General features: G+C 41.5%; 2 protein-coding genes across 3 annotated transcripts in view; one reads left to right on the top strand and one right to left on the bottom strand.

Annotated features, from left to right (window-relative positions):
- Window positions 1-1,414, bottom strand: part of enkur (enkurin, TRPC channel interacting protein) — a 34,200-nt gene extending 32,786 nt beyond the window's left edge. Inside the window, exon 1 of one of the 2 annotated variants that reach the window (XM_028804499.2) lies at window positions 1,205-1,414. In XM_028804499.2, coding sequence (XP_028660332.1) covers window positions 1,205-1,281 — 77 coding nt within the window. In that variant the 5' untranslated portion in view covers window positions 1,282-1,414. The remainder of the gene's footprint in view (window positions 1-1,204) is intronic. The other variant, XM_028804498.2, reaches the window with a different exon arrangement.
- An 8,821-nt stretch (window positions 1,415-10,235) lies between these two features.
- The window catches only part of LOC114653835 (threonine synthase-like 1), a 39,883-nt gene continuing 25,610 nt past the window's right edge, over window positions 10,236-24,508 (top strand). The window contains exon 1 of the mRNA XM_028804384.2: window positions 10,236-10,468. The gene's annotated coding sequence lies outside the window, so the exon portion shown is untranslated. The remainder of the gene's footprint in view (window positions 10,469-24,508) is intronic.

Here is a 24,508-nt window from a genome sequence, read left to right as displayed (position 1 = left end):
TAGATATGAAAGGCACTATATGATAGATAGTGTGGGAAATGGCCGGCTGTTTATCCCGGCCAGCACCCCCAGGCCGCTAGATGGAGCCCTCCCTGTGGCATGGGAGTGCCCCAAAGACCAGCAGGGAATTATGGACAGTGGAGTGGTGGGGCCCACCAGAGGACGCTGCAGGGAGGCTCAAGGACTTATGCATGCCCTATAACCCAGAAACACGTCATCATCTGGAGTCCTGTGTGCAGTTTTGGTCTCCAGGCTACAAAAAAGACATAGCAGCACTAGAGAAGGTCCAGAGAAGAGCGACTAGGCTGCAAAACGTAAGGGAAGGTGTCAGTAATGACAAGTGCTTTTGTTTTGTTTTTACATGTACAGTGCCCTCCATAATATTTGGGACAATGACACATTTTTGCACGATTATTCCCTTTACTCCACAGTTCAAACAATTGAGATGTGATTAAAGTGCATATTCCAGACTTTCATTTAAGGGGATTTGCACAAGGGCGGCACGGTAGTGCAGTGGGTAGCGCCGCTTCCCAGGTACTCCCTGCGTGGAGTTTGCATGTTCTCCCTGTGTCTGCGTGGGTTTCCTCCGGGCGCTCCGGTTTCCTCCCACAGTCCAAAGACATGCAGGCTAAGTGGATTGGCGATTCTAAATTGTCCCTAGTGTGTGCCTGGTGTGTGTGTGTGTGCGCCCTGCGGTGGACTGGCACTCTGCCCAGGGTTTGTTTCCTGCCTTGTGCCCTGTGTTGTCTGGGATTGGCACCAGCAGACCCCCGTGACCCTGTAGTTAGGATATAGCGGGTTGGATAATGGATGGATGTGTCGATAAGACAAAACACAACCCAAGAAAGGGCTATTAAAGGACTATTTTCTTTTAATATTGTAAATTTCATTAACATCCATCAACGTTGTACATTCCTCACTATTTTATAGTTTGGGGTCGAAAACGCTTTAGGTAATCTAACGTTTCAGCGAACTGTCTTTTACATTCAAAGAAACTTTACGACCAGTTAGTAGTCATTTATTAACGAACTTATTTACATTTTCTCCGTTTCTTATTTCATGTCGGTGATTAGTTAGCACAGGGGTTATAAAAATGTGCAGTTAGCTGGCGAATCACCAATTCAAAAAGCGGAACGATTGGCCATTTTTGTTACTCCGCCGATTGCTGCACTATCGAGTTTCGCGTGCTCACTGTTTACCTTACCTCGGCATTTTGGCCGCCTTGATCTCATCCTGAGGTATGAGGTTATAAATACTCTCGTCCGGGTACATCTCTGCCATGGTTGCTTTTCCACGAAGTTCCAAAAAAAAAAAAGTCTGGCGGAGTTCTGAGGGGCAGAGTTGCTTTCCTTCACCGTGGACGCCGTCGCCTCCAGTCCTGATCGCGGTGCCTGGCTTTTGTTTAGCAACGGTCACCCTTGGATACCGCGCCTTGGTAACCTTCGTGCGATTCGCTCCGCCCCTGCTTGAGGAGTCAGTCGCCTTCCCTGCGAAGGGTGCTAAGACGTTATTGCAGTACTTAAGGGAAGGTGTCAGTAATGACAAGTGTTTTTTTTAACATATACGGTGCCCTCCATAATGTTAGAGACAACGACACATTTTTCCTTGATTTGCCCCTGTGCTACATAGTTTAAAATTACAACGCAAATAATTCAGACGGGGGCAGCACGGTGGGTTCAGACCTGGGTTCGCTTCCCGAGTCCTTATTCATATTCTTATTTGCAATAGTCCTCCTGCGTGGAGTTTGCATGTTCTCCCCGTACCTGCGTGGGTTTCCTCCCACAGTCCAAAGACATTCAGGTTAGGTGCATTGGCGATCCTAAATTGTCCCGTTTGTGTGTGTGTGTGTGTGTGTCCTGCGGTGGGATGGCGCCCTGCCCCGGGATTGTTCCTGCCTTGCACCCTGTGCTGTCTGGGATTGGCTCCAGCAGACCCTGTGACCCTGTGTTCGGATATAGCCGGTTGGACAATGACTGACTGACAATTCAGAGGTAATTAAAGTGCACATTGCAGACTTTCATTTAAGGGGATTTACATACATTTCGGCCACTTGTAGAAATGACAACACTTTTTCTAAACGGTCGCACTATAATATTTGGGACAACTGGCGTCATGGTTGTTTGTGATTCCTCAGGTGTGTTTCATTGTTTCATCGTAAGATACCTAATCTTTTGGAGTCTGTAGTTGCCTGTAGTTGTCTGTAGTTGTAGTTGTACAGCTGGGAAAGATGAGTAGCAAGTTAGGGTGATAAACTATAAAGATGGAAACGTACTCACAAGCGAGGAGGGCGTGGTGAGCAGATGGAAAGAGTACTTTGAGAGGCTGATGAATGAAGAGAATGAGAGAGAGAAGAGGTTGGATGATATGGAGATAGTGAATCAGGAAGTGCAATGGATTAGCAAGTAAGGACAGCGATGAAGAGGATGAAGAATGGAAAGGCCGTTGGTCCAGATGACATACCTGTGGAGGTGTTTAGGAGAGATGGCAGTGGAGTTTTTAACCAGATTGTTTAATGGAATCTTGGAAAGTGAGAGGATGCCTGAGGAGTGGAGAAGAAGTGGACTGGTGCTGATATTTAAGAATAAGGGGGACTAAGTTCAGGACTGTAGTAACTACAGTGGGATAAAATTGATGAGCCACAGCATGAAGTTATGGGAAAGACTAGTGGAAGCTCAGTTAAGAAGTGAGGTGATGATTAGTGAGCAGCAGGATGGTGTCATGCCAAGACAGAGCACCACAGATGCGATGTTTGCTCTGAGGATGTTGATGGAGAAGTTTAGAGAAGGCCAGAAGGAGTTGCATTGTGTCTTTGTGGACCTGGAGAAAGCATATGACAGGGTGACTGGAGAGGAGCTGTGGTATTGAATGAAGAAGTCGGGAGTGACAGAGAAGTACGTAAGAGCTGTATAGGATATGAAGTGTGACTGTGGCGAGGTATGCGGTAGGAGTGATGGAGGTGGGATTACATCAGGGATCGGCTCTGAGCCCTTTCTTATTTGCAATGGTGATGGACAGGTTGACAGACGAGATTAGACAGGAGTCCCCATGAACTATGATGTTTGCTGATGACATTGTGATCTGTAGTGAGAGTAGGGAGCAGGTTGAGGAGACTCTGGAGAGGTGGAGATATGCTCTAGAGAGGAGAGGAATGAAGGTCAGTAGGACCACCAAGACAGAATACATGTGTGTGAATGAGAGGGAGGTCAGTGGAATGGTGAGGATGAGGGAGTAGAGTTGGCGAAGGTGGAGGAGTTTAAATACTTGGAATCAACAGTAAGGAGTAATGGGGAGTGTGGAAGAGAAGTGAAGAAGAGAGTGCAGGCAGGGTGGGATGGGTGGAGAAGAGTGTCAGGAGTGATTTGTGACAGATGGGTATCAACAAGAGTGAAAGGGAAGGTCTACAGGGCGGTAGTGAGACCAGCTATGTTATATGGGTTGGAGACGGTGGCACTGACCAGAAAGTAAGAGACAGAGCTGGAGGTGGCAGAGTTAAAGATGCGAAGATTTGCATTGGGTGTGACGAGGATGGACAGGATTAGAAATGAGAACATTAGAGGGTCAGCTCAGGTTGGGAGACAAAGTCAGAGAGGCGAGATTGCGTTGGTTTGGACATGTGCAGAGGAGAGATGCTGAGTATATTGGGAGAAAGACACTAAGGATAGAGCTGCCAGGGAAGAGGAAAAGAGGAAGGCCTAAGAGAAGGTCTATGGATGTGGTGAGAGAGGACATGCAGGTGATGGGTGTGACAGAACAAGATGACGAGGACAGAAAGATATGGAAGAAGATGATCTGCTGTGGCAACCCTTAATGGAAGCAGCCAAAAGAAGAAGAAGAAGTTGCTGTTGTTCAACATGAGAACACGAGCAGTGTCAACGAAAGTCAAAGAAGCCATTATAAAGTTGAAAACAAAAATAAAACCATTTGAGACATGGTAAAAGCTTACAAATGACCAAAATCAACTGTCTGGAATACCATGAAGAAGAAAGAACACACTGGTGAGCTCCCTAATCACAAAGGGACTGTTAGGCCAAGGAAGACCTCCACTGCTGATGACGGACGAACCCTCACTATGGTAAAGAAAAAGTCCCAAACACCTGTCTGACAGATCAGTAACAGTCTTCAGGAGGTCAATGTGGACGTGTCAGAGACGACTATCAGCAGAAGACTTCATGAACAGAAACACAGAGGACAGAAAAACAGGACAGCCAGATTACAATTTGTGAAAACGACTTCAAAGAGCCTGCAGAATTCTAGGAAAAGGTCTTGCAGACAGACGAGACAAAGATGAACCTCATCAGAGTGGTGACGAGAGCAAAGTGTGGAGATGAAAAGGAACTGCCCAAGATCGAAAGCAGACCACTTCATCTGTGACACATGGCGGTGCTGGGGGTGTTTTGGCTTGGGCATGTGTGGCTGCCACAGGTCCTGGCACACTTCTCTTCATTGACGATGGAACTGCTGAAGGCAGAGGCACGATGAATTCTGAGATGTGTGGAAACATCTGATTTGCTCAAGTTCCAGTAAATGTCTCCAAACTCAGTGGATGGTACTTCATCCTACAAGATAATGAGACAAACACACTGCTGAGGCCAAACAAGAGTTTTCCGAAAAAAAAAAAAAGGAAAATTCTGGAATGGCCAAGCCAGTCACCCAATTTAAATCCAACTGAACAGGCCTTCTATATGCTGAAGAGAAAACTTCAGCCCCTCGAAACAAGCAGCAGCTGAAAATGGATGCAATCAGAGGCTTGGCAGACCCTCACCAGAGAAGATCCTCAGCATCTGGGGCCTCATGTATAAACGGTGGGTATGCACAAAAATGTTTCGTAAGAACATTTCCATACTCAGATTGCGATGTATAAAACCTAAACTTGACGTAAAGCCAGCACATTATCACGGTAGCTCAAACCCTGGCATACGCAAGTTCTCCACTTGGTTTTGCAGACTGGCGGCACCCAGCGTCAAAGCAGTGCTACTGTTCCTATGTGGTTTCCCTTTCTTTTTTAGCTCCACATCCCTGACGCGGCTTTATATATACACTGAAATTAACTGCATATTGTTTATTAGTTTAATGCATCTGATTGTAATTAACCTGTAACAATATAATGGTCCACAGAATGGTCAAACTATTCTAAATACCATAGCTGCTTTAGCGTTGTTACTCTCACTGCACCTTCTTCTTCTCCTTTCAGCTGCTCCCGTTAGGTGCTGCCACATTGGATCATATTTTTCCATATTACTCTCACTGCACCACTTGGAGTGTTTTCTATCACTGTATCTGAGTGTGACTCACAGCTCTACAGCAGCTGATTGGAAAGAGAATTATCGGGATACAGCATCAAGCACACGCTGCCTCAGCCATGCTGTCTATTTGAACTGCTTCCATACGACAAACACTTTAGTGCCTGTACGGACCTCGCGGTTCAGAAACAGCTTCATCCCAAGAACTCTAAACACACTCAATCAGTCCATCAAGTGCTCCTTGTAGAAATGTTTGTACTTATAAGTGCAATTACCTCACTGTAAACTTGCGATACAGTTATAATATTGCACAACCTGAGCCACTTTATAAAGCGCGTATTTACATATGATGCTGATATAATTTTTAAGATGAAATGCAGCACAATATGTTCATTATATTATACAGATAAAACTTTAACTTCATTTAAATAATCTACATTGTTAATAATTAAACGTGTGAGGACACGGTGCCACAGCGCTAGCGAGGCACTGGCGCTCCGTTCACGGATTGTTCCTGCCTCGTGCTGTATTCTTGCTGGTGCTGGAAGGATAGATGGATAGAATAATTAAACATGTACTACGAAGATATTTCAATGTTCCTTAAAAGTTTTGAAGAATCGGCATTCTAAGCTTACAGATGGCTTAACGTCTATTACAGAGCTGATTGTGGGGCGATTGGGTATTTGGAGAAAGAAAAGGAAGGACAGGAATTGGGGGTTAGTACGTTTGAAAGAGACAGTACTGCCACAATAAATTATTTCATCGAAGGTCGCGCACGGCGCAGCAAGCATCTTGCGTGAGACATGAACAATCACTGTGCCACTGTGTTCCCATGTTTAATAACACGCTTTAACTCCTATCATCCTGAAGATGATATCACGTATACACCTCAGTATTTTAATTACTCAGAGAGCTGTAATATTACAAATGTAATGAATTCTGTGTCCTGTCAGAGGAAGAGAACGCCCGGAAGCACGTAGTGATTCAGGCACATAGAGCACATAGAAGATCAAATACAAAACAAAGCATTTAACGTGCCACTTTAGTTACGATGAGATTTGAGAAACTAAACATTAAACGATTTTAAGATGAAGTTTATGATGTTCTACTTTAATGACAAAATAAACTATGTGATTAAAGTGGAAATTTAGAGATTAAAGTTGACATTTCGTGATTATTCCCCACTGTGTGCCTTTTTTTTCTCTGTACCCTAATAAGCTTTCATATGACACTCACTCTGGGCTACGACTCGCCTTTTCACAGCGACTTTGATATGTGACAACTTCTTTTTTATTTTGAGCACTGTGCGACTTTGTGAACTTGAGCTTTCGAGTTTCTCTGACACGCTATGTCACTCGATCAACTTCCTTTTGTTGTTTATACCACTGTTTAAACCAACAAATAGTAAGTTTTTCTTTGCCTCCACTTGGTATTTGCTGAAATTCTTCTATTTTCCCTCATGCTTTTGCCATTGCCTTTTCACAGAAGGCTGAACTTAAGGGCTATTTATATTGATTTGCATATTCAAAGAGGTGTAATTCTGGGAGGAGTTGGGGCGGGACCGCAAGCGCGTGCACGTGCGTTACTTTTCACGCTGACAGGGATTTATGGAGCGGAAGAATGTGGAAGTTGGCGTTCACACAGATTTGTGCATCTGGATTTTTTTTGTGCGTAAGCACATTTCCGCTTTTGTGCTTACATCATGTTATAGTGCGAATTCTATGCACGGCGTTATGCATGAGGCCCCAGATTCGTGTACTCAAAATCTCTTCATTTTGCTTAGAATGGGTATACGAATGTCTTGTGTCCCCTCTCCGCCCAGATATTCACTATGACTATTGCGCTAACACTGATACTTTATTAAAACTAGGTGAAACATTAACTTGTAAGACGACTCGCCCACTTGCACGAGCTTCGCTTCTATAGTGTCCGTAACTTGAAAACCAAGTGGTGGCCCATGATATTCTCATTACGGCAGAACGCTATAATACTACATATAGCTTACTGCTCCGACTCTAGCGACATTAGTAAATACAGCGCACTAATTAACAAGAAACACAATGTTTTTCGGCCACATTGCCATCAGCTGTGTCGTTATTTTCTCTTTCTGTTTTATATTCAATATATATTGGCGTGTAGGCCCTGTGCAGGTCCACAGTTTGCACATGCCTAAGGCCGCCCCTGCTGGTCATGTCTATGAATTGCAGACTTCAAGTAGCCATTGCATGCAAGAGATTTGCCAAAAAATCATAAATATGATAGCTTTATTAGCCCTGCCATTGCTATGTCCCAAACATTACAGTGCCCTGAAGTTGGGGGATCAAGTGTTATAATTTCTACATGGCGTAAACAAAATGTTTGCAAATACCCTTAAACGAAAGTCTACAATATGCACTTTAATCACATCTTAATTGTTGGATTTGTAATTTTAAACTATGGAGCAGAGGGGGGTAAATCAAGGAAAATGGTGTTTTTGTCCCAAACATTGTGGAGGGCACATATAACAGGTGTCTGCAGCTCCTTAGGTTTGGCATCGATGGAGGGCTCTATTCATAATACCCAAGGACTTGCTGTATATATTTTAACTTCTGTTATATTTAAGGATCGGAGGTATGTGCATTCCACTAGTGTTACATAAAATATGCTGATATTGTAATATTGTAATGTTTTATAATGTTGTTAAACACATGGTGGTAATGCTCTGCTAGTAACAACAAGGGGGCTCCGCACCCTGCTCGCTTCGCTCGCCTACCTCCAGCGTTTTGAACCCCTGCCCGCCGGGCAGCCACATGTGAGGATGACGCACGTTTAATATGGAGTGTTCGCCCGTGTCACTCTGGGGCCCCCCACTCTTAATACGGAGCTCCGTCCGTACTATTATGTGGTGCATTGTGGACTACTGCGGACCCCGTAGTGTTTCCCGTTTCAGTTTGTATCTCGGTCAGTCGAGCTTTTGTTTTTGAAGCTTTTGAATTCCGGTCTTCATTATCTGTAACCTGCTGTCCATGTGTTTGGCCCCCTCGTTTAACCTGTTTATGACGTTTTACTTTGCTTTCTACTCTGTCTTTCATTTCTGATCTTGCTTTATTTTGCTTTTGTTTCAATGACACTTGGTCCGTGGTGAATATATTTTCCCTTTTTCGAGTAATAATTTTCATTTGTTTGCGATATTGTGATGTTTATCGTACTGTTAATAATGCACCACTGTAATGTGATTCACCTATGCTGTATAGTTTGGACGTGTGAGGATGACGTATGTTTAATATGGAGCGTTCGCCCGTGTCACTCTGGGTCTCCCCACTGTTACTACGAAGCTCTTTCTGAACTATTATGCGGTGCATTGTGGAGCACTGCGGACTCTGTAGTGTTTCCCGTTTCACTTCGTATATCGTTTAGTCGAGCTCTTTCTTTTTGGAGCAGTGTCTGCCTGGTCTGCGGCATTTCAGATGCACGTTGTAGGCGCCTGCGTTCATTAATTATATCCAGGCAGGCGCGTGTTTGTATCTCAGTCACTCGAGCTGTGTCATGTTGAATCCGTGCCTGCTTTGCCTACGCAGTTTGAGACGCGCGTTGTAGGCGTCCACGTTCATTAGATCTGTCCACGCGGGCTCGGTGTCGAAGCTGTGTTAGCTGTGTGGTGTGGACGTTTAAATTGTCATTGTTTCTGCCTTTATATTCTGTACCTCGGTGTGCATGTGTTTCGTGCCTAGGTTTTTTTGAAGCTGTTGCATTCCAGTTTTCATTATCTGTAACCTGCTCTCCATGTGTTCGTCCCTGTTCTTTAATCCCTTTATAAAGTTTTACTTTGTTTCCTACTCTGTGTTTTATTTCTGACCTTGCTTTATCCTGCTTGCGGCATGTCAGACGGTTCATAGTCTCTCTCGTCTAACTCTGGGGAGGGGGGCTTTGTTCTGTAACCTGCTCTCCATGTGTTTGTCCCTGTTCTTTAACCTCTTTATGACGTTTTACTTTGTTTCCTACTCTGACGGTTCGTAGTCTCTCCCGTTTTGCTCTGGTGCGTGGTTGGGGTGGCTTTGTGTGGCGCCTGCGCACTATGTCTTTTGCGTCCACGGGCAGGTCCCTGCGTTCATATCCGGTTTACCATTCTCGTTTAGTAATATGGATGTTAGTTAAAAGGCTAATGTGTTATAAGATTGAGGCTGAGAGGGAGTGAGGCATTAGGACAGTTCTGTCCCCGGCCCAATCAATCAACTTTATTTACAGTGTAAAATTACCACGCAGCATGGTCCCAATACACTGAACCCATAAGACGAATACATGATACAATACAGTATATACAGTAAGCAAGTCTTCGTCTTCTTCAGGCTGCTCCCTTTTAAGGGTTGCCACAGCAGATCATCCGTCTCCATCTGTCTCTATCCCTGTCCTTTACATCATTTTCTGCCAGTAGCCCATACATTTATTCTAAAACAACAGTCAATAAATAAGTTTCTTAAATAAAAGAATTAAAAAAGAAAAATGCCTCAATCCAATACCTTTCCCATTTTAATCTGTTTTTTTCTCCAGCATTGTTGTGACTGTAAGGCGAACGTGATTAGTGTGTGCAGCCTTAAAAGTTAATTCGGATGATGGTGATGATACCATAAAAATGTTATGTTCATTTCGACGTTTTCACTTTTATTAAATGTATAAATGTTTGCAGGTGCAGCTTATTTCGACAAGGCAGCACAAATAAACAGAACATCGGCGCTACAGTACCTTTGTATATGTTACAATTAGAAGACAGTAAACTTTGCCCTAAATACTTTTTTGTGCAAGAGTTTTAAAAGAACAAACAAACCAACGCGCTCTCGAATACACATCTGCACTCTCAATATTCGAAGAAAGTTTGTCCAAATACGGCTACCGTAGTAGTAGTAGGCGGGTCGTTTATGAAGACTGACGTGCGATTGGTTATGTATGACTTGCGCAGAGCTGCTGTGACGTCATTAGTATGCTAAACAAACTGCCTTTTTTATGTTAATGTAGGAACTCCCGGTGCGTTGTATTAGTATACAAGAAGGTGCGAAACGGAGTTTCGTATTCGGTACAATTTATTAGAGCAAATGCTATGGTGGCGTAACTGGCATTACTGATGTTTCCGTCTGTGGCGTTCTTGTAGAGTGAAAAACTGCGCAGAACGACAAGCTGTGTGTAGTTGAGCGCGCTCACCCGAGTGTGGAGGCTGTCAGCTGTCGCCGCAATTTTGCTAAGGCCTTTCACATAAGGTAAAAATAAATGAAAATAAGTTCGGTGGGTTCATCCTAAACAGTGTTAGAAGAATGTCAGTACCTGTAATTTAGGATCCTGCTTACTACTTAATACTTTTAGTATTACATTAAAGAAAGTGAACATCGAGCTTGTGATATTTACAGTATCCGAAGCTTCACAGGGCAGTTTTTGCATTTTGTTAATAGACCTGTGTATTTGTCTCTCAAGGTGTTGATACATTTTGACAAGGTTAGTTTGAAAAGTTTTGCAAACATTTTATATGGCAAATGTGCTTGAGAGATTCTAGATTCAGCTATGCTTGGCTCTATGGATTATTGTATTTATTTTGTCCCGAAGGATATTCCTTATTGAAAAATTACAGTATACCGAGTGCTGTGAAATAGATAGATACTTTATTAATCCCAAGGGGAAGTTCACATACTCCAGCAGCAGCATACTGATAAAGAAAATATTAAATTAAAGAGTGATAACAATGCAGATAAAAACAGACAATAACTTTGTATAATGTGAACGTTTACCCCCCCGGGTGGAATTGAAGAGTCGCATAGTGTGGTGGAGGAACGATCTCCTCAGTCTGTCAGTGGAGCAGGACGGTGACAGCAGTCTGTCGCTGAAGCTGCTCCTCTGTCTGGAGATGATCCTGTTCAGTGGATGCAGTGGATTCTTCATGATTGACAGGAGTCTGCTCAGCGCCCGTCACTCTGCCACGGATGTCAAACTGTCCAGCTCCATGCCTACAATAGTGCCTGCCTTCCTCACCAGTTTGTCCAGGCGTGAGGCGTCCCTCTTCTTTATGCTGCCTCCCCAGCACACCACCACGTAGAAGAGGGCGCTTGCCACAACCATCTGATAGAACATCTGCAACATCTTATTGCAGATGTTAAAGGATGCCAGCCTTCTTAGGAAGTATAGTCAGCTCTGTCCTTTCTTACACAGAGCATCAGTATTGGCAGTCCAGTCCAATTTATCATCCAGCTGCACTCCCAGGTATTTATAGGTCTGCACCCTCAGCACACAGTCACCTCTGATGATCACGGGGTCCAGGAGGGGCCTGGTCTGAGTCGCACCATTTAACAAAGTCCTTGATTAGGTCCCTATACTTCTCCTCCTGCCCACTCCTGATGCAGCCCACGATAGCAGTGTTGTCAGCGAACTTTTGCACGTGGCAGGACTCCGAGTTGTATTTGAAGTCCGATGTATATAGGCTGAACAGGACCGGAGAAAGTACAGTCCCCTGTGGCGCTCCTGTGCTGCTGACCACAATGTCAGACCTGCAGTTCCCGAGATGCACATACTGAGGTCTGTCTGTAAGATAGTCCACGATCCATGCCACCAGGTATGAATCAACTCCCATCTCTGTCAGCTTGTCCCTAAGGAGCAGAGGTTGGATGGTGTTGAAGGCGCTAGAGAAGTCCAGAAATTCTTACAGCACCACTGCCTCTATATCTTGTGTCTGCAAAAAATAGCAGTTGTCTGCAAAATCTAACTGGTTGTATTAGTGAAAAAATATTTTAATAACTGTTAAAAATTAAAATATGTGGATGTAGGATTGACATATCATTATCCAATTCACTATAACAGATAGATAGATAGGATGTTCTCCCAGTGTCTGTGTGGGTTTCCTCCCACAGTCCAAAGACATGCCAGTTAGGTGGATTGTCGATTCTAAATTGGCCCTAGTGTGTGCTTGGTGTGTGGGTGTGTTTGTGTGTGTCCTGCGGTGGGTTGGCACCCTGCCCGGGATTGATTCCTGCCTTGTGCCCTGTGTTGGCTGGGATTGGCTCCAGCAGACCCCCGTGACCCTGTGTTCGGATTCAGCGGGTTGGAAAATGGAGGGATGGATGGGAGGCAGTTTAGTTTTTTTTGTAAATAAATATGACTATTTGCTAAACTAATCTATCATTTTTAAAGTTGCAGTTCTGTTGTCCGTCTTTTCTCTTATCTGTCTCGGCCTCGGTCCCTACTCCTGACGGATAATCCAGGTTTTACTGTATCTTCTTTTTTAATTTTGTAAGTTTAGTATTCTGTCTAATGTTACTCAACATTTATAAGCCTCAACAACATTGCTACAGCCTTTAAACCCAAACTTTAACAGGTTAGAGTGCTAAAAAGTAGCCCAATGATTCACGCTGGCAGTGATCAAGAGCCTTGTATCTTGTATGTTGTGTGCTTTCAATGAACATAATAAAAATAGGAGTCTTAATTACAAAGAGAGGAGTCAGTGGTACCATAAAGTGAGGAGCTGGAGTCAAATGTTTGCTGTAACTGACTCCACAGCCCTGTTGCAAATGCGCATTACAGGACAAGGGTACAAAAGTGATCACCACAAGTGAAGAGCTCAGAACAAAATGCAAGTGAGTTACAAATAATAGGTGACAAAGCAGAAACATTCACCAAACAAGAGACTCATCAAACACATTGAAGGGAGTCAGAATTTCGAATGGAGATGGGCAGCTCGTTCCATCAGCCAGGAGTTACACACTGAGATTGGATAGCTCGCAGAGGTGGCAATCAGAAATTTTGCTGCGACTAATGCTTTTAGCACGGTTTTCGCAGCCCAAGTAGCGCTTGGTGTAATGCTAAGGAGGCTACGATGTGTGTTGTTGACTGTCTCAAAACATCACAAGAAGGACTTGTACTAAATCTGCATCAATACAGCAGTGGACGCTTCAAAGACATTTCCTACTGTAATTATGTTGATGTTTTGGTATTTACATGTTCCTGTTGCACATATTATTATTATTTTTACACATTGTTCTTGAGGGAAACATAATGCTAAAGAGATTAAGGAGGTCAAAGAAGACATACAAATAAAGCACACACGAGTGTGATAAATGTAAGGAGCAAGACAATAAACACAGGAAATCAAATAACCTGCTGACTCTCTGGTCATCCCTAAACACCTCGAACTGACAGGTCAGATGCCATGTGCACGTTTCCAACAGATGTACAACATAACCCTCCCTCTTTCTCACCTACCATTCCTCTTTACCCACCACCTCTGGCTTTCTTGTCACTAGCACATTTATGTTTGGTACCATGCCTGGTACAGGCTGGGCAGTCTTTTGACCCGTGCAGATTTTGTTTTTCTTCTCCAGGATTGTGTCATTTTTTTAAATTTTTATTTTTCTGTCCCCCTTTGCTGCCTGATCATAGCCTCGGACGTATCAGTAGAGACTGAAATACAAATGTATTAATAAGGACTCCACTCTGTGTATTATGTCGTGGCGAAAAATTGTCACCACAAGGCTTTTTACCTGAAATGAAAGCTATTAGGAGACTCAGGATAGGCAAACAGAGTCTATAGTTTTATTGCAATAAAACAACAATAATAATAAAAACACGGAGTCAACCCAATACGGTCAAATTGAGCTGAGCCCTGAACAGTTCAGAACTCAAAAATTATATAGTAAATTCTTATCACTCCGACCTCGCTCAGATTTGCTCATTTGTTGTTTTTCTCTGACTCCCCTCTGCACCTGTCTGGCCGATACCTCGAGTTCTCATGGGAACCATTATTATCTCCTGACATCCTCTACAGCTGGCCTCCGGTATCTTACTGTCTATTGTCTATCTTTAGTTTCTGTTTTGCTTATTATGATTGGCCCAGGCTGATCAGATGTTCCCTTCTTCCATTCTTGGGCATTCTTTTATCATTTCCTTTCCCTTGGCCTTCAAGCTATTTTTTATTTAGCGGCTGAAACTAAGCTTTAATTAAAAAGAAATATAGCATGTACCTTTATTTAATTCTTTGCGTGGCAGGCCTGACTTGTATTGTTTTCTGCATTAAGGTTAATGCTTATATATTTTTCTGTATTTATTTATACTAGTACATGAATATACTAATTTTATTATTCATGCATTACATCATCTTGACCTTGTTAGTAGCAATGCCTTTTGCTGTTTCTGCTGATTCACTATTCCAGCTGGCTTCTCACGTGCCTACCAGGACCATTTTTCTATATTATGTCATTGGTATCGTTCCTCAGCTTCCTAACTTTTTGAACAACAGGTGTACGTTTCCCCTTCTTCTGTCCTCGATAGTTTCTGTGCGTCATTCTCTTTCTATTCTGTCCTTCCTTTCCCAAATTGGTAATTCTGCTTCAAGCTTAAAAATACTGCAATATGGCTAATGTTTTTTATTTAACTATTTGCTTGACATTCTAATTTATGCTAAATCTAATGCTTCAGAAGCTGTTAATTACTTTTATGGCTATTTATGCTAATATGCTAATATATAATTTTTTATCTTCCATAATTACTTGTATAACTGTGTTATACAAGTGAGTATTGATTTCTTCCTATTTACTGTTTTTAGTATCTCATCAATTTATTTGTATTCTTATCTAGTTCACATTTGTTTTTCTTTTCTTGTACATTTTTCATTGACATGTTGTAAGGTACTTTGAACTCCATTCTTTGTATGAAAATGTGCTATAGAAATATATGTTGTTGCTGTAACAAACCTACCAACTCTAAGCACAGTACCTGGCTGGCTAGGAGAGGCTTTGAAGCCTAGGCCAGGAACAATTTGAAGGGGTATGTTAAGGATAACTTCCAGGGTCAGGTAGCTCCACCTAGCAGCCCCAGATATCCCTGCAGTCCTAATAAACAGCTGGTCAAATCCACCCAGGGCACCAGCCCATTCTAATGTATAGGATACCAGCTAATGTATCATACTGGTGAAACTCCTGTCCAAAAAGATTCCCCTCAATATCCAGCCATCCATAGTCCAACCCGCTGAATCCGAACACAGGGTCACGGGGGTCTGCTGGAGCCAATCCCAGCCAACACAGGGCACAAGGCAGGAACCAATCCCAGGCAGGGTGCCAACCCACCGCAGGACACACACAAACACACCCAGCACACACTAGGGCCAATTTAGAATCACCAATCCACCTAACCTGCATGTCTTTGCACTGTGGGAGGGAACCGGAGTGCCCGGAGGAAACCCACGCAGACACGGGGAGAACATGCAAACTCCACGCAGTGAGGACCCGGGAAGCAAACCCAGGTCCCCAGGTCTCCTAACTGCGAGGCAGCAGCACTACCCACTGCGCCACCATGCCGCCCTCCCCTCAATATCTTTAAATTTTAAAATACTTCCTAAAAATATTACTACTGCCCCTCAGGTGGCACACTACCTTCCGAAAGAAGAACAGACGGTTCTTTTAAGTTATGGGTCGACTATCCTTTAGTATACAGTGGAATCATACATCCCATATCTAGGTAAGATATAGACTACAGAGTATGAACTTCCTGGAAGTGGCAGATCATTTTCAAAAGCATAGCCGCAATTATTGCCATGCGGATTCTGTTGTGGCCTGACACTTGTACCGTGCAAGTTCATTTCTGACAATGGGTATCAATGTATCAGTCTATCCATTTTTAAAGAAAACACAAAATAAGAGTGTAAAAGGTTCGGGGGACCTACCTGTACCTCGTTTAATTCTGGTTGAAAATGGAAAGAGTAACTAAGTATGTGGTGAATTATGGTGTAGTAAATTAGTGAATCCATTAATGTCTTTGTTTCTCTTTAGGCTATATCAGTAAGTCTGTTAAGGAGCATCTTCTGGCAAATGTTTTTCTTTAATTGGCTCGTGGGGCAGAAGTGACAGATTCTTCTGGGCCAGGCTGGAAATAACATCATTAAGATCTATCTATCTATCTATCTATCTATCTATCTATCTATCTATCTATCTATCTATCTATCTATCTATCTATCTATCTATCTATCTATCTATCTATCTATCTATCTATCCATCCATCCATCCATCCATCCATCCATCCATCCATCCATCCATCCATCCAGGGGTGCAGAAATCCAACGCCCGACTCGTCCGACATGGGTAAATTGACCATCGGACAAGCATGTTTTTCTGCTTTCAGTTGTCCGCGGACAAGTGCAATTATCTGGAGAAAAAAATATTATATGTGCTGTGCAGGGCACATTTTACCACTACGTTCACATTTTAAACATTTGGGTACATACTTTGTGCGGAAACAGTCTACTTAGGCATGTTCTTCATGTCTCAAATTGGTGTTCAATGTTGTTTACAAAATGACGGCTTATTTTTCAAAGGGGAAGCACTCTTATGGTCTTACATAAGTATTTTACCCTAATATTTACACGCTTGGAGATGCGGTCATTTTTTTCATGCTGATATTACGATGTAATCTGATGATTTTTCATTATAAATCGATAACTCTGCGGTGGGTTGGCACCCTGCCCGGGATTGGTTCCTGCCTTGTGCCCTGTGTTGGCTGGGATTGGCTCCAGCAGACCCCCGTGACCCTGTGTTCGGATTCAGCGGGTTGGAAAATGGATGGATGGATGAAATCGATAACTTTTATATATTACCAGTAACGGCACGCTGCACGATAACATGCAGTGAATACACTTGACTTGAGCATTCATAGTATTCCTCCTCTTTCTCTGTACGTTTATCATTCGTTTGCTCAGAGGTTGATGCGCTTGCTGCTTCCTGAGCAGCTCTTCTTTACTCCACCCGCTGCTTCTCTTCTTTCGTTGGCATCTTTTCGCTTTAAAACTGATTTAGTTTTTGTGTTGCAATTACTTAGTATGTTTTCTTTAATTTTTCACTTAAACTGGCACTTAAGTCTTCAATCTGCGTCAAGAATGATTAGCGAAGGTGGTGGGGAATGAGAACGGCTCCCATACGCATGCGCCACCCTGCTGCACGGTGCCGAGAGTTGATTCAACAGTAATATAAAAATAAAGAGTAATACAAATCATCACCCCAAAAGCGGGTAGTAGACGTCACGTAGTATATGTGTACCAAATTTCAAGTCAAAAGGTGAAACGGTTTGCGAGCTACAGGTGATTTAAAATCCTAGACAGACAAACAAACAGCCACAGTAGCTAGCGTATTAGGCCTATAGGAGAAGATTGATAAAATTCATTGTTTCTCCATAAAAATGCAGTAATTTTACTTACAATACAAATGTTTTCACCACATAACAAAGCTTGTTTTGGCAGTTAATCTTTCCTGAAATTTGCGATTTTGTGTAGGTTGTGATATATTAGGGAGTTAAGAAATTTATTGCGTGACATCAATTTTGATGAGCTGTCAATAGATCGTTTTTGATTAGCGAATATTTCATATAAAACAAGTTGATTTCGCGCTGTCAGTTTATTAAAAATAAAGAAGAAAACATTCTAACGGTTTCCAAAGGTTATGAAATATCTATAAAAATCTTCACTGTAACTGTAGTATGTGAAACAGAACTAGTGTAGCTATAATGAAGGCATTGTTTATTAGTGAGTTAAAATGATAAGGGAATCTTTTATATAATGTTCTAGAGCAAGGTGGCAAAATACTACTCCCTGAACGAACTTTTTTCAGTTTTAAAATGGAAGGCAGTTTTGGTATCAATGAAAGAGATCAGAAAAAATAAACTATTTTTCACTTTTGTTATCTGTTTATGGACAAGTGAATTTAACTGGCGGACAAGTGGATTTTCTAAGTTTACTTGTCCGTGGACAAGTAGAAAAAAATTAGATTTCCACACCCCTGTATCTGTCTGTCTGTCTGTTGATCTAGTTTATCAGTTACAGTGGCATGCAAAACTTTGGTCACCCTTACTTAAAATGTTTATCACTGTGAATACTTTTCCCATTGGGATTAATAAAGTATCTATCTATCTATCTATCTATCTATCTATCTATCTATCTATCTATCTATCTATCTATCTATCTATCTATCTATCTATCTATCTATCTATCTATCTATCTATCTATCTATCTATCTATCTATCTATCTATCTATCTATCTATCTACTTAACTTATCACCAAAGGACATGAAGTTAAAGGTGACACATTTCTTCAATATTTTAAGCAACATTAAATTTTTATTTCCATCATTCACAGGTACAACATACCAAAAAAAAGGGTCTGAAGCAAACGTTTGGGCACCTGACATGGTCAGTACTTAGTAGGACCCCCTTTGGCAAGTATCACAGCTTAAGAACGCTTTTTGTAGCCAGCTAAGTCTTTCAGTTCTTACTTGGGGTATTTTCACCAACTCATCCTTGGGGAAGGCTTCTAATTGTGCAGGATTCTTGGACCATCTTACGTGCACTGCTCTTTTGAGATCAATCCACAGATTTTCAGTGATGTTTAGGTTGGGGGACTGTGAGGGCCAAGGCAAAACCGTCATCTTGCGCCTCTTGAAGATTTGTAGATTGTAGATTTTGAAGTGTGTTTCATTTCATTATCTTGTTGTAGGGCCCATCCTCTTTTTAACTTCAGCTATATTAGAGATGGTGTGATGTTTGCTCCATTCTTCCCTCATCCCGTCATGTTCCCTGTGCCACTGGCGACAAAACAAGCCCAAAGCCTGATCAGTCCACCCTAATGCTTAATAGTTGGAGATGTGTTCTTTTCCTGGAATTCGCCCCCCTTTTTTCTCCAAACACGCCTTTGCACATGTGAAAGAAAAATTAACTGCTTGCAAGCTACTAAGGGTTAAAAGCTGACAAAGCTGTTTTGCTCTAATGTCAGGTGTTTCATCCAGGCGTCTGTCATAAGACAGGGTGCAGTAAGCTGACCTGGGACAACTTCCTCTTTAGGAACGCGTCTGTTACACACAGGAAGGATGACCTTTCCTTCTTTAGGGCCCCATCTGACACATTCACATAACAAAAATGGTTAGTCAATTTGCGCAATATAAGATGAAATGCTAAGATAAATGATATTATGCTTATTGATAAGTAAGGGGAATGGGGAGGGAGGAAAAATATTAAAGCTGATCGAAAAGGGGAAACTGCGCTCTTCTACCTTGCAACACATCAATCCATGTACTCATCTGTGACTGAATAAAAGCTGATTGATTGAACTACTCCTGTCTTCCTCAGGTGTTACTTCCACACACATCACTTCTAAAAAGTTATGTTTTGGCTCCATCAGTCCACTGGACTTGTTTTCAAAATGCATTAGGCTTGTTTAGATGTTCATTTGCAAACTTCAGGTGCTACATTTTGTGGCTGGGATGTAGAAAGGGTTTTCTTCTACTGACTCTACCATGAAGGTCATATTTGTTCAGGTATCACTGCACAGTAGAACAGTGCACCACCACAACAGAGTCTACTAAATCTTCCTGAAAGGTCTTTTGCAGTCAAACAGGGGTTTTTATTTGCCTTTCTAGCAATCCAACAAGCAGTTCTTTCAGAAAGTTTTCTTGGTCTTGCAGACTTCATCTTGACCTCCACCGTTCCTGTTAACTGCCATTTCTTAATAACATTTTGAAGCTGAGGAAACAGCTACCTGAAATGCCTTGCTGTGTTCATGTAGCCATGTCATGCTTTGTGAAGATCAATTCATTTTTCAGAGTGCTTTGAGGAGCCCATGGCTGCTGATTGCTGGGACAAGGTTTGAGGAGTCCAAGACTTTATACAGCTTTGACATTTGCATTAGGGTTTCCTAACGATGACTGTGAACAAGCCATAGTCCTAGTGAGCTAATGAAGGTCTGAGACCACCTTGGAAAAAGTTATCTGAGACTTCAAATATCTTGGGGTGCCCAAACTTCTGCATGGTGCTTCTTTCCTTTTTTCACTGTACAATTGTACAAAACAAAAACAGTAAACTATCCATCCATCCATTTTCCAACCCGCTGAATCCGAACACAGGGTCACGGGGGTCCGCTGGAGCCAATCCCAGCCAACACAGGGCACAAGGCAGGGAACCAATCCCGGGCAGGGTGCCAACCCACCGCAGGACACACACAAACACACCCACACACCAAGCACACACTAGGGCCAATTTAGAAGCACCAATCCACCTAACCTGCATGTCTTTGGACCGTGGGAGGAAATCGGAGTGCCCGGAGGAAACTCACGCAGACACGGGGAGAACATGCAAACTCCACGCAGGGTGGACCCGGGAAGCGAACCCAGGTCTCCTAACTGCGAGGCAGCAGCCCTACCACTGCGCCACCGTGCCGCCCAACAGTAAACTAATCTCTCTATTATATAAAAACAGTTCCTGGGATGAGACAAGACTTTTTCAGAGTGATAATTTCATGTCCTGCGAGACAAGAATTTGTACCAAGAGATTTAACCATGCCCGGGGCCGGAAATAAAAGACAAAGAGTAGAAGACAAAGTAGAATGTTGTAAAGAGGTTCAAAAGAGGTTCAAAAAAGTTGGCGGGATACACATGCAGAGTAGGTTAGAGATAATGAAAGTCCTAAAATTCGAAAGTCTCAAAAAACTGATAGTAAAGATTGCATTAGCACAAACAAACGGAGATTACTACTCGGCGAAATAACTGAACAGCGAAAAGAGATTGAATTTATGAACATAGGTATGTAGATATTGTTCGATGTTAAAGTTTAAATTGGAGACTTTTAGATCATTTCATTTGTGCTATCCTCTTTAATAAAATCCCTGTGTGCGTCCAGGTGTCCGTGTGTGTGTGTCTTCTGGTGAAGTGCGCATGCGCGGGGCACGGTGCGATGCGCGATATTACTGTCAGAGAAAGTTAGAGGCTTTTTACGGAAGTAAAAACCAGTATTACTGCGAGAGGAAATTAAAGTTACACAATACAGTGACGCATATTAGAGCCACATACAAGCCAGTATTACTGTCAGAGGAGATTAAAGGCATATTACCGACGCGCACGCCTGTATTACTGCCAGAGAAAATTAAAGGTATATTACGGACATACAAGCCAGCGGATGTGCAAGACAGTATTACTGTCACAGAAAATTAAAGACACACAATACACGGCGGCAGCTCACGAAGAACAGTCAGCTCAGCAAGTAAACATCAACAAAAGAAAGGCAGAAAGAAAGAAAAATACGACCAACAAAAAGAATGAGGTCAAAGTCCCTTGCCATTTAATATAGACTGTTCCTACTAATGTTTATGCACTACTGTTCTAGCGCCCATTATTGTAACAGCCTAAATGACTAGTCTATTATAATAAAATAATCTTGGAAAGAGAGGCGAGACGTGACTTTCTCAGAGAGACACTTTCACGTCCCACGAGACGAGACTTTGTGCCAAGAGATTTAACCACACCCAGGGCTGGAAATAAAAGAAAAAGAGTAGAAGACAAAGTAGAATGTTGTAAAGAATTAAAAAAATGTTGGCACAATACACATGCAGAGCAGGTTAGAGATAATGGAAGTACGACAATTCGAAAGTCTCATAGTAAAGATCACATTAGCACAAACAAACGAAAATTATTACTTGGTGAAATAACGGAATAGCGAAAAGAGATTGAATATATTGTTTGGATTTAAAGTTTAAGTAGATCGTCTAATTTGTGTTGCCATCAGGGAAAAGTAGTGTTTCTTCCCAGTGAAGAGGCATGTCTGCAGGAATTAAAAGATTTGTTATTTGGTGAAAGTGAAATCCACAAACACTACAGGCAAAATATCAGAATCTAGAATATTCTGTTTGCGTTCACATCTTTCAATGCTCAAAACGTACATTTACACGATTCAGGACTATACGCTATGAGAATCTGTGTGTCCTGCAACAATTAAAGCTACTATAAGTTTAATTTCAAAGAAACCACAATTCAGTCAGGTTTATATTTATGATCACGGAAAAGCAATGCAACATAGAATCAAAAGAGTTAAATGATTGGACATATTAGAAACTAGCAAAATACCTGCGCTTCGCAGCGGAGAAGTAGTGTGTTAAAGAGGTTATGTAAACATATATATATACATAAACATATATACATATATATACATATCTACATATACACATATCTACATATACATATACAGTAATCCCTCGCTATATCGCGCTTCGCCTTTCGCGGCTTCACTCCATCGCGGATTTTTTGCTGGTTCGCGGATTTCTGCGGACAATGGGTCTTTTAATTTCTGGTACATGCTTCCTCAGTTGGTTTGCCCAGTTGATTTCATACAAGGGACGCTATTGGCAGATGGCTGAGAAGCTACCTGGCTTACTTTTCTCTCTCTCTTGCACTGACTTTCTCTGATCCTGATGTAGGTGGTGTGAGCAGGGGGGCTGTTCGCACACCTAGACGATACGGACGCTCGTCTAAAAATGATGAAAGATTATCTTTACGTTGCTGTCTTTTGTGCAGCTGCTTCCTGAAATGACATGCTGCACAGTGCTTCACATACTTAAAAGCTCGAAGGGCACGTATTGATTTTTGATTGAAAAACAAACTCTCTCTCTCTCTCTCTCTCTCTCTCTCCCTGCTCCTGACAGAGGGGGTGTGAGCTGCTGCCTTCAACAGCTTTGTGCCGCGGTGCTTCGCATACTTAAAAGCCAAACAGCCCTATTGATTTGTTTGCTTTCCTATCTCTTTCTGACAGGCTTTGCTCCTGATGCGCACTCCTTTGAAGAGGAAGATACAGTATGTTTGCATTCTTTTAATTGTGAGACTGAACTGTCATCTCTGTCTTGTCATGGAGCACAGTTTATACTTTTGAAAAAGAGACAAATGTTTGTTTGCAGTGTTTGAATAACGTTCCTGTCTCTCTACAACCTCCTGTGTTTCTGCGCAAATCTGTGACCCAAGTATGACAATATAAAAATAACCATATAAACATATGGTTTCTACTTCGCGGATTTTCTTATTTCGCGGGTGGCTCTGGAACGCAACCCCCGCGATGGAGGAGGGATTACTGTATATACATATACACATCCACATATACATATATATATACATATACAAATTTACATATCTACATATATATATATATATATATATATACATATAAATATAGACATACATATATACATACATACATACATTCACATATATGTATATATATATATATATATATATATATATATATATATATATATATATATATATATATATATATATACTGTATATATACATATCTACTTATTGGCTCCTGTATTTAGGATATAGCGGGTTGGATAATGGATGCATAGCCCTATTTGCCCGTTTTCGTTTTTTTTCTTTCTTCAGTAATATTTCAGCAAACCCGGAGCTTGTCAGTTCAAATCCTGGTACTGACACCACTGTGTGACCCTGAGGAAGTCACTTCACCTGCCTGTGCTGCAAAAAACAAAAGTAATGTAACAAATTGTACCTCAGATGTTGCAAGTTGCTGGAATAAAGGCATAAGTAAAATAGATAAATATGTATTATACACATAGGAAGTATTCATTTATTTTCAGTCAAGTCATCTGCAGCAAACCTTTATAAATGAGGGTTTCTCCTTTTTAGATAGTGCAAAGTGTTTCTTCTTCATTGAGGTTTTCTCTTGGAGAGCTTTTTTCATTTCATTGAAAATTAAAGCAGCAGCTGCCAAAATATGTAGCTTTCTTATTAATTTTTCAACATTGTGTAAAATAACTTTATAAAGTAACATAAAAGGTTTAAATACTGGTTATCCTTTTACACTAAAATATTACTAAAGAGATACAAAAAAAGTAAAATGCATATGTTCTTTTTCTTTAAGGAGATTTAATATTACTGAAGAAAGAAAAAAAAAAACTAAAACAGCCAAATGGGGCTATGCATACGAACTTAAAAGGTTTAAATAAAACAGAAATATATACTTTTATTTTTACTTGCTTAACTTGTGGAGGGTGTATCCTGTAGCAAAGCCCTAACTTTTTTCGTGAAAGCCCGTTTCAGTCAATAAGTCTTAAAAACAGGTGTAAAGATATTGACAATAAGCTACGCAAACCCACCAAAACATGGAATCGTTTAAATCAAGTATCATTACATCTTCCTTTCTTAAAGAGAAGTAAGGCAGTACTTATAAGCTTACATATATATATATATATAGACATACATACATATATATATATATCTATATCTATATATATATATGTATATTATATATATCTATATCTCTATATACATCTATATATATATATCTATATCTATATCTATATATACATAAATATATATATATTTGTTATAGTTCTGTTTGTATACGACGTTGTAAGTTCAGCACTCAGGTTGTAATATGACCAAGCTGTGCAAGCTTACTGTAAAGAATGCAACGTAAAGTTGTACATGAGAAAAGCAATCTTGCCTCA

Source organism: Erpetoichthys calabaricus, chromosome 6 (genome assembly GCF_900747795.2).
Source record: "Erpetoichthys calabaricus chromosome 6, fErpCal1.3, whole genome shotgun sequence".
Lineage (NCBI taxonomy): Eukaryota > Metazoa > Chordata > Cladistia > Polypteriformes > Polypteridae > Erpetoichthys > Erpetoichthys calabaricus.
The sequence above is the reverse complement of the archived record's forward strand: the minus strand, read 5'-3'. Positions and strand labels throughout refer to the sequence as shown.